Here is a 10,519-nt window from a genome sequence, read left to right as displayed (position 1 = left end):
CAGCTTGCACTCCACTTCCAAAACCCACTCCGCAGCCCACCTAGAGTCACTTTTTTCCCCTTTCCTGCCTGAGACTTCCGTTCCCACATCCAACATCCGATCCCATTCTTCTCTAGGTGGGAATGCTTGGCGGGCGGGGGGCCCGGATAAGAACGCTGCAGGTAGGGCGCATGCGCTCAAGGCGCCCGCTCCGGCAGCGAGCGCGGCGGGCCTCGTCTCCGGGTGCCTCCCGCCCTGCGCATGCGCAGACCATAAACCACCGCCCGGGAGTTGAGGCGCGGTTTTGGTGGCGCGTTTTAGCAAAGTCGCACGTGAAGGATAGCGGTGGCCGGAGCCCGGTGAGTGCGAGCCGAGAGATCAGGGCTGAGGGGTAGCACGCAGGACCGGGAAGCGGCGGCCGTGCAGGCGGGATCCGGGCGGAACCGCGAGGCCTGCCAGTCCGAGTGGGGAGGGGTCGGACGTCCTGCGGCGGACGAGGCTTACTGGGGACCCGGATCCTCGTTGCTATGCAACCGGGGGCGTCGTTACTAGGTAACCTCGGAGGCGTGCATTTCCCAGGAGCAGAGAGTTCGAGCACTGCTCTGAGGTCCGGTGGCGGCAGTGCGGCTACCGGACTGGGCGGTGCAGCCAGTGCTGAGCTCGACACCCCGACCCTCACTCCATGGCCCGGCCTCCCGCGGCCTTGGTTCGGGCCTCTAAGGGTGCCCCGAGCTCCTGGGCCACGTCACATCCCTTGCCCCCACGCCACCGTGAAGCACTTGGCAAGGGGACGCGCTGTTCGAAATAGCACATGCTACTGACACCCTGTCTCCCTGAGGCTGGGCCCTGGGGAGGGCGCGGCGCGGCCGGGAAGCTGCCCCTTTGTCGTTGCCCTGCCTCCAAACAGTTGCTGGGTGGCAGCTGTCAGGGATTTAGCGGGGGCTGCCCCCAACCTGCCTGGGCGCTGACTTCCCTCTCCTCCGTGCTGTCTTCGCCGCTTTTAGCATCTTTCTTTCAACTCAGCTGTGCTTTTCCGATGACCACTATATTTGGATCAACTGTTGAAATAGCCTCCCTCTCCCTACCTCTTCATGTCTTACCCTCCCCACTTCTTGGCTGGCCCCTGATATTCACTTAACAAGCCTTTCTTAGTCATCGTTCTGTGCTAAGCACTGGGGATTCCAAGAAAAGTTAGATGTCAAGCCTGACTGGGAGGTGCTTGGAGGCTGGTGGCTACATACTGCAGGATGCTACAACATAGTGGGTGTTATATTGGCAGTTGGTGCCCTGCAACATTGTATAGCTTTGACAAAGTGCTTGCAGAAACGTCTTAACTCATTGCAACAACTCTTAACCTGGTTTTACCCTGCTTTACATTTGAGGAGACTGAAACCTGATAGGTTAAGTAACAGGCATAAAGGTAGTGGCTTCTTGTTTGTGGCAGAATTGAGCCTGGGATAGAAGTCTCAGGTCCTTTGTACACTGTTACACTTTGGGGGCTTTGCCTGGAGTAGTTTTTTTTTTCCCCCCTCAGCTGCTGATCATTTGTGGCAACTATCTGGTTGTGCATCAGGAATCCCTGGGGAGCTTTAAAAGCAAAAGGCTGGGCTCTTTGGGAGAGTCTGGGTGAGTAGCTTTGGGTGGGGCAGACATCCTCACTTAACTGGCTTCCCAGGCAGTTCTGATGGGCAATGAGAGGTGAGAACAGCTGCACCAGAGGGGCAGCTATGAGCAGTGATGGGCCAGTAGCTGCCGTCAGAGGGCAGTACAGTACATCTTCCTGCCCTGCAGTGACTAACAGCATGAAAGGAATAGACAAGAGGAAGGAGCGCGTTGGCAGGGGTTGTGTGAACCGCCCCACCCTACCCCTGTAGCAAGCCACAGCTAAACATGTAGTGCTCTCTCACTGCCATGATAAGTAAAGCAGTTTCCTCAGCCCAGCTGGGTTCTCCTGGCCCTGCCTGAGCCATATTGCAGGTGCCTGTCTTGAACTGTCTTCTCACAATAACTCCTGGTGTAAGGCCACATAAGCTGCACAGGTGGGTCATCTCCTGGTGTGTGATCTCCTCGAGGAATTCTGTATGTCGTCTCACTTTGAGTTTGTTGATACTTGGCAGAACCGCAAGTTCCCTGTGGGCAGGGATGGTGTCTTACCCAGAATTGTGGAGGCATGGGACAAGTGAAAGGGAAAGGCTGACGTTCTGATTTCTGGAATAAAGTCCCCGTTCTGTTGTGTGATCTTGGATAGTCACTTGACATCTCTAAGCCATACTTATCTGAGTAAAATGACTTAGAAGATTGTTGTAAAAGATAAATAAGGTAGTAAAGTCACAGCACTTTATAAATTAAAAGAATTGCACAAAATTTGTGTGTGTGTGTATGTGTGTGTGTGTAAGAGAGAGTGAAATATTATCTATTGCTGAGTGCCTTTGTTTGTCTGAAGTAAGACAAGCTTCCACCTGTCAGAGCAGTCTGGACTGCTCCAGTTCTTGATTATCAAACCTTCTTTCTTTATTAAAAGTATTTGATTGGACCACATTGAGGAAGCATAATGTAGTGGGTAGGTTTAATCTGGAAAAATTGAGAAGGAATCCTGTTAGAGAAAACAGTTTTAAGAAATGGAGTCATCTGTACCCATTGTCTCCAAATGGTATACTCCAGAGTCCTGCTAGATTTGGCTCCTGGTATACTTCAGAAGGTCACCCAGCAGGGCAATGCTGGCCTCATTTTGGAGAGTTTATTTCAAGGTCCCCCAGACTGGGGCAGACGGCCACTTGGAAGTTGAGGCCAGCACACAACCGCAGCAGGCTGCTATGAGAGGAAGTGCTCGTATCACCCTGACCTTCTAGGGAGGAGGAGATGACATCTGACTCCTCTTGGTGGAGGTCCTTGGATATAGGATCCAACCCAAGATAGCAACGTTGCTCTTTAAGTCCCCAACATGGTTGTGACCCAGATAGCTCAGGAACTGGCCCATGCCTTCCTCATCCCGACCACTGGCTGGCAGGAACCATCTGGTTCTTGATTTGTGCCAAAAAAGAGTAGGAGAAGGCTTTCCCAGCCCAAGGCCTTTTGTTATGAACTGCATGTTTTGCAGCCCTGCTTGACCCTACAGGCCTCAGGAGGGAGTTGGGGCAGCTGTTTCTGAGCCAGAAGCTACCCAGAATGTAATATTTTTAGAAGGCTTTTTTGGAGCCTTCTCCTTCCCACTAAGCAAGAGTGGGAAGGACACCTTTCTCTTCCCTCTCCATCTGATGGCTCCAGATTTTTGGCCAACTCCCTTGGTAACTGCAAATACTTCCAAACCTGGCTGCTGCTGCCCTCCCGGCTTGTCTAAGCCTCTGATCATCAGGTCTGAATCAAGGAAACTCCCTGGAGCTACAGGTTCGTTTGTGACCTTGGAGGAGAACCAGGGGGTTGACTGTGCTGTTTGACATTTCTCAAACACGGTGGCAAATAGAGGTTGGACCTATAAACATTTTCCTTGGCTGATCCTCACCTGTTTCAATAAGTCAGCACTTGTTGAATCCTCATTTGTCTATGCATAGCAATATCCTAAGACAGAGCACAAAGCACAGAGTCCTTAGTTGAAATTTCCCTGAGATAATTGGTGGATGCCAGGTTTATTTTAGCTCATGTCTTTCTAAATCACATCTGAGATTCAAGTTGGAGATAGTAGATCAGAGTGGTCATGTGAGGGGTCCAGAGTCAGAGGCACTGGGATTCACATCCTGGCTTGACCACTTATCTTCACTGGGGGATAATAATAATGCCTACTGATAGGCAGTTGTGAGATTAAATGAGATGAAGTGGCGCATGGCAAGACCAGCTAAATTCAAGCTTCTTAATAATATCTCCCCTTAAAGGTTGCTCTTTAAGCCTCTGCCTGTTTGGGGTGCAAGGAATTGAGATCATTCTGTGTCAGCGGTTGTGATATTTTAGATATTTTATACCTATATCTATCCTACACACACATACACACACATATATAATTTTGGTTCTCATCTACATTTCCCAGCTCAGAGTTCCTGTAGCATTTATAATTTCCTAAGTAACACGAGCAATAACAGTATCTTTTGTTAAAATAGTTGGCCTTTTGGCCTTGCTTCTTGCAACATCTGCAGAAGATGAAAGTGAAAGACAGCTTTTTGTTATATAACAAACCCTTTTGAACACATCTGAGTTTCTGCTAATGAGACAATTTGGGGCAAATTCCCTAGATAGCCAGAGGATAGGGGTCTAATTGCTGTGGGAATCAGCCATGTACTCTGAGAATTGGAACTTACAGCCCCCAACCTTTGCGGGGAAGAATGCTAAGGACTGAGTTGATGGTCATTGGTCAATGACATCATTGGCACGGCCAATCATGTCTACGTAATGAAAATTCTATGGAAGCCCATAAAGGACAGGGTTTGGAGAGCTTCCTGCTAGTCACACATGGAGGCTGCTGGAGGGTGGTGCACCCTTGGAGAGGACAGGGAAGAGCCGTGCTCCTTCTCCCAAACCCGGCCCTATTCATCTTTTCATCTGCTGTTCATCATTATCCTTTGTAATATTCCTATGGTAAACCAGCAAACCTAAGCATCACCTGAATGCTGGGGAGTTACTCCTGAGGAGGGGGTTTTGGGAAACCTGATTTACCTGAAGCACAGGTAAAGCAACCTGGGGCTTGTGATTGGTATCTGGAGTTGTTACTGGACCAGGTCTGGCTGCTCACCACTCGAGAAAGCCACTACTTGGGAAACAAGAGCTGGTGGGGAGGAAATCAGGTTTGTTGAAGGGCCAGCCCTGAGATCATGCAGGGGCTGTGGTCCTCACTTCCATCTTGGGGAACTCGGGTATTCGAGAGGGCTTTCATAGAAAAGGGAGGAGGTGTGGGGCAGTAGGCAGAAAGGCTGTGTGCTGAGTGGTGTCTCCCTGATGTGCCCCCACCTGTGCTGAATCGTCCTCATGGACCCCACCTCCAGGGCTAGTTCCTGTAGCCAGTCTCACTAGTTTTCCACAAGTTCAGCACCACAGCAGTTTACATTCTTTGTGTTAGTTGATGCACAGAATTAAAGAGTAAGGAGGGGAGTTACATAATCCTATGTAATCTGAGGATCACCAGATGTTCTGGGTTCTGAAAATCTAAAGAAAGATTATTTAGCAGGCAACATCTCAATCCTGTAGGTGTAGCTTCTCTTTAGAATGGGCAAAGGACAACACACGAAGGAGGGGCCAGTGTTCCAGAGTGAGGAGGCAGTCTTGGGACTGAGCCCTCGCCTGTGGGATGTGATGCTACTGTCTCCAGATGGACAGCCAGAAGTGACTTGATTTAGAGGCCATCCACTTGGTGTCCACTGCAGAATTGGTTGCTTGCTTGGTGTCTGGGTAAAAATCACCCACATGGGTAATCATAAAATTCTTCTACATTGATTTTGAGTGAGAATATGGTAGGAACCGTTTTGTTTTCCCATATCCTCAGCATGGCTCTCAGCTGTGTAGATGCAGACAATGACATACCCAGACAATGACATCAGAACCTCTGGGCTTGGGACATCAGTCCTTTGTGACATTCCCAGGTGATTCCATTGAGCAGCCTTGGTTGGAATCACCATAGCTCCCAGTGAATGTGGAGTTTGGAAGCAGAAACCTGAGTTCAAATTCTGGCCTTTCTGCTTCTTAGCCCAGTGATCTTCGACAAGGGCTTAGCTTTGTTCTCAGTCTTAGTCTCACCTTCTCTGTACTAAGAGGGGCCATGAGGATGATGGCCACCTTACATGAAGGACCTGCAGAGCCAGTGGCACATGTGGACTTATTCTTGTTTGAGTCCATACTTGAGCACTTTTCTGTACGTCGTCATATGGTGGCAGATCCTACTATTTGCTGTTTTAAAGTTGTTTTTTTGTATCAGCTTTTGTAGATATGAGCTTTTGGGGACAAAGCCTTGAAGTCTTACAATTCTTTTATGCCTATAGCACCTAAGACCCAGAGACAGGCCTTTGGGTTTTTAGAACTGGAATAAGCCTTAAAGAGAGCCTTCGGTCGGGCATTGAAAGCTTGCCGACTTATTGGTATACAGGTGGTAAAGAATGCACAGGAGAACCCGTGACTCATCAGTTGTGCCCAGCTTAAGTTGCAAATCCCTGTTCTTCCCTTCTCAACGAACAACTCCTTCTGGCTTTAGTTGGGGTGCTTGCAGGGGTGGGGAGGATGTTGGGGCAGATCAGAGCTAGGACAGTGGGTGTGTCTACCAGGTCTGACCCTCATGTCACCCTGTGCTCTCTCCTGGCAGGCCCGACAATGGCAGGTTCAGGCAGCAGTCCCCTTTGGGGCAGATATCTGTTTAAAGCCATGTCGCTGGTCCTAGTGGTCCTACTCCTTCTCCACTCGGCATCCTCCCAGTCCCACCGAGACTTCGCACCCCCAGGTCAGCAGAAGAAGGAGCCCTCAGCTGACCTCTTGACCCAGATAGGCCGATCTCTGCGGGGGACACTGGATTCCTGGGTGGGGCCAGAGACGATGCATGTGGTTTCAGAGGTAAGGAGGGTAGTCCCTGTTATGGCTCTGAAGAGAAAAGACATTCTTCATGGCCACATCATCTTGGTGCCAGATCCCCTCTGTGACATGATCCCTGGGGCAGAGCCCCAAATTCCACACAAAGCACCAGACCTTTTGCTTCCTCATTGGTTTCTACACTAGGGCCTTTTAGCCCCCCCCCCCACCTTTTCCTGGTTCCTGCCCTTTCTCTTCCAGAAAAGCTGGGAAATGTGGTTAACTAGAGTCTGACTTTGGTCTAAATGAGGCCTAGAGTCTCGGACTGGCAAAATATCCAGATCTGAGTCCATTCCTCACTCGCAGAAGTGCGGGGTGGCTGGTTGGAGGCAGAAGCCAGGCCTGTTTTTTTCTACCCATTGGTGTCCCACAAATGGCATCGCACACTTCTGATAGGACACACTGAGGGACTGAGACAGTTATTTATAAAATCTGTAATACAGTATAGCTAAGAGACTCTTTCATTAAAACATCCTTGCCTTTTACACATTTTTTTTTTAATCTTTATTTTTTGGTACCAAGGATTGAACCCAGGGGTACTTAACCACTGAGCCACATCCCCAGCCCTTTTTATGTTTTATTTAGAGACAGGATCTCACTGGATTGCTTAGGACCTCATTAAGTGGCTGAGGCTGGCTTTGAACTTAGGATCCTCCTGCCTCAGTCTTCCAAGTTGCTGGGGTTACAGGTGTGCACCACCATGCCCAGCCTACAAGTGTTTTTCCATATACCTTCATGACTCCTAGGAGGCTCGGAGAACTCCAGTTTTATAAAGTAACTACCTGAGGGATTCAGTGCTTCCCCACCCATTCACACACATGTCCTCCTCCTCCTACCTCCAAAGCATCCAGCAAATCAGTTGAATTAGGTTCCAGAGGTCCTGTTTCCAGGTCAGGAAGAATGGTCCATTGTCCATTCCCATTCACTGGGAGGTGGGTGTGGAAAGGCCCCTCCGCAGGCCCATTGCCACTGGCTGAGAAACAGGGCAGAAACCCTCCTGCAGGCCTTGCCTGGGCCCTGGCGAGCAGGCTTGGAGGACAGGAGCCCCATTCATTGTGACTCATCTCTCCTCGTGCTCTTCCCACAGACTCTGACACAGACGGTGTGGGCCTTCTCATCAGCCATCTCCGTGGCCTTCTTTGCCCTGTCTGGGATCGCTGCGCAGCTGCTGAATGCCTTGGGGATGGACGGTGAGTAGCAGAGAACTGGTTAGTCTGCCAGAGCTTCGCAGGGACCTTCCTGCTGGTGAGAGTTTGTCTCCTCAGGGTCTAGACAGTTCCCCAGCTGCTTGACACTTCCCAGCATAAGAACAGACCAGTGACCACCACCACCACCACATGCCAGGTGTACCTGGACCAGGCAGCTGCTCAAATGTTGCTTCCCACTTGCAGTTAACAGCCCAGCGAGGCAGGCAGAATTGTCCCAAACAAACAAAACTGAGACCTTGGTGTGGTGTCAGTTGCCTATAATCCCAGCAACTCGGGAGGCTGAGGCAGGAGGATCACAAGTTCAAGGCCAGCCTGAACAACTTAGTGAGACTCTGTCTCAAAATAAAATAAAAATGGGGCCAGGGTGTAGCTCAGTGGTAGAGGGCTTCTGGATTCATTTTCCAGTACTGAAAAATGGATGGATGGATAAATAGATAGAGAATAAATAAATAAATAAATAAATAAATAAAATTTTTAAAAAACAGAATAAATGAAATTGAGGCTTAAAAAGGGAAGTGGTCTACTTAGGGTCCCACAGCCAGTAAGAAATAGCTGAGATTCAAACCCATGTCTCTTTGAGCCTGTGAGAGTGGATTACTCCTGAGCCAGGTATGAAAGCATATACCTGTGATCCCAGCAACTGGGGAGGCTGAGTCAGGAGGATTGCAAGTTCAAGGCCAGTCTGGGCAACTTAGTGATACACAAAATAAAAAAATAAAAAGGGGTAGGGATGTAGTTTAGTGATAGAGTGCTTGCCTAACATGTGTGAGGCCCTGGGTTCAACTCCCAGTACTGAAAAAAAACAAACCCAGAAAAGAGAGAATAGATTATTTATTTGCATGAGTAATCCGTCACTCACCGCCTATCCCCAAGGCATTCATGAATAGATTATTCATTTGAGGAAGAGGGAGGGGAACTGAGGTCCTCAGAGGCCTGGCCCCCTGTCCTTATCCCTTATTGCCCTTACCACTTCATTAGGTGGCTGATTCTGTGACTCTTCCTTGCAGGTGACCGCCTTACCCAGGTCCTGAAGCTCAGCCCTAGCCAGGTCCAGACCTTCCTGCTGTGGGGAGCAGGAGCTCTGGTCACCTACTGGCTGTTGTCTCTGCTCCTCGGTTTGCTCCTGGCCTTGCTGGGGCGCATCCTGGGGGGCCTGAAGGTTGTGATCTTCCTGGCTGGCTTTGTGGCCCTGGTGAGATCGGTGCCTGACCCCTCCACCCGGGCCCTGCTACTCCTGGCCCTGCTGACTCTCTACGCCTTGCTGAGCCGGCTCACTGGCACCCGGGCTTCGGGGGCCCAACTGGAAGCCAAGGTGCGAGGGCTGGAGCGCCAGGTGGAAGAGCTGCGTTGGCGACAGAGGCGAACAGCCAAGGGGCCCCGGAGTGTGGAAGAAGAGTGACAAGGATGTCCCATGGAGCCACCTTTCCCATACCAAAGAGCTGAGCTGCTTCTGGGTTGCAGGCCCTCTTCGCAGCCCCTGCCCTTTCCTGCCCAGTCTGAACCTTCAGAATCTTTATCCCTGCCCTGGCCAAGCTGAGAGAGGAGGACCATCCCCTCTGTCCTCTGTCCACTGAGGCTCTCTATCCAGGCTTGGCTGTGAATCCTCTCTCTGCTCCTAGTCTGTCTCAGGCCGATGGAGGGTTGGAGGCCTCCCTCTGGCTTGGCATCTGCTCTCCGCCTACACTGCTGCTGCTGGTCCCCTGTGACTTACCTCGCTCCCCTCTGCTTTTGCCTGGCTTCCCCAAAAAGCTCTGGCTTTTGGACCTACGCCGCTCCTCCTTGGCCAAGCACCCAGCTCCCTTCCTTTTCCTCTTCCTCCAGCCCTGTGCTCACTAAACCGCGGTCCCTGGAGGCTCGTTCCTGTCCTCATTGCCCAGCAGTGGGAAGAGGGAGGGGGAGCGGGGTCCTCAGAGGCCTGTGGGGCTGGGGAAATGATGGACCCTAAGTCTGTTACAAGTGCCTTAATCCTAGCCAGCAGGCCCCTCTGCTCACCCGCTGCCATACCGGGTAGGAGTGTGCTGTGACTGCTCTGTGTCCAGAAGAGAGCAGTCCCTCAGAATCCTGATTCCTCCTCAGCCAAGCAAGAGATGGCTGCTTCTTCACAGACTTGTGTCCACCCGTGGGACCCTGTCAGATGTAGAGATTTCAGAAGCCCTGAGGAGGCAGGAGGACCCACTTCCTTGTCTGCACAGTGTCAGGAAGTTCTGTATTGTTGCCCCTCCGCTCCTGCCACCAGGAGCAGTTGCTGGTCAGTGTCTGCCCTTCCCCATGCTCTGCAGAGACAGGGTGGGCCGGCTGCTGACCCCTCTCCACCAGCACACTCGCTCTTGGTAGTGAGGGGTCACTTCTTCCTTTGAGGCCCTGGTGGAGTAGGTGTCCTCTGCTAGGCCTGGCACATGATGTGAAGAGTCGCGCCCAGTTCTCATATCGAGGTTTGATGTGGAATCACGGCTGCAGTGATATATATTTTTATCAGCGCTTGGTTGGTTTTAAATAAACTGCACGCTATTTTACTATCTTGTTCTGAATAAAATGTATTTACCCAAAGTCTGGATTGCTTTGATGTCTCCTTCTGCTGCCAAACCCCTTTCTGTGGTGGCTGTCAGCTTTCTTGACTTCTCCCTCTAGGGGCAGTGAGAAGCTCTTGGAAGGGAGGAAAATTTCAAAACAAAAACAGCAGGTTGGTACCAGGTACCTTTCCCTCCAGGGCTGTGAGGCAGGAGGAGAGCTTGCCCCCTTGCAAAGCCCCCAGGAGCTGGCCAGCAGGGCTGGAATGGTGTGCGTGTGGGCTGGGGGGA

The 10,519-nt window shown here is 51.0% G+C and overlaps 1 protein-coding gene across 1 annotated transcript; it reads left to right on the top strand.

Moving 5' to 3' along the window:
* The first annotated feature begins 207 nt into the window (after nucleotides 1-207).
* On the top strand, nucleotides 208-10,271 carry Tmem109 (transmembrane protein 109). Its single transcript, XM_026407550.2, has 4 exons — nucleotides 208-338; nucleotides 6,254-6,498; nucleotides 7,601-7,703; nucleotides 8,729-10,271. The coding sequence occupies exons 2-4, from the start codon at nucleotides 6,262-6,264 to the stop codon at nucleotides 9,118-9,120; spliced, it is 732 nt and encodes a 243-aa protein (XP_026263335.2). The 5' UTR covers nucleotides 208-338; nucleotides 6,254-6,261; the 3' UTR covers nucleotides 9,121-10,271.
* Nucleotides 10,272-10,519: the final 248 nt, after the last annotated feature.

The sequence above is a fragment of the Urocitellus parryii genome, chromosome 4, assembly GCF_045843805.1.
Source record: "Urocitellus parryii isolate mUroPar1 chromosome 4, mUroPar1.hap1, whole genome shotgun sequence".
NCBI lineage: Eukaryota > Metazoa > Chordata > Mammalia > Rodentia > Sciuridae > Urocitellus > Urocitellus parryii.
This window is presented reverse-complemented; position numbering and strand designations above follow the sequence as displayed.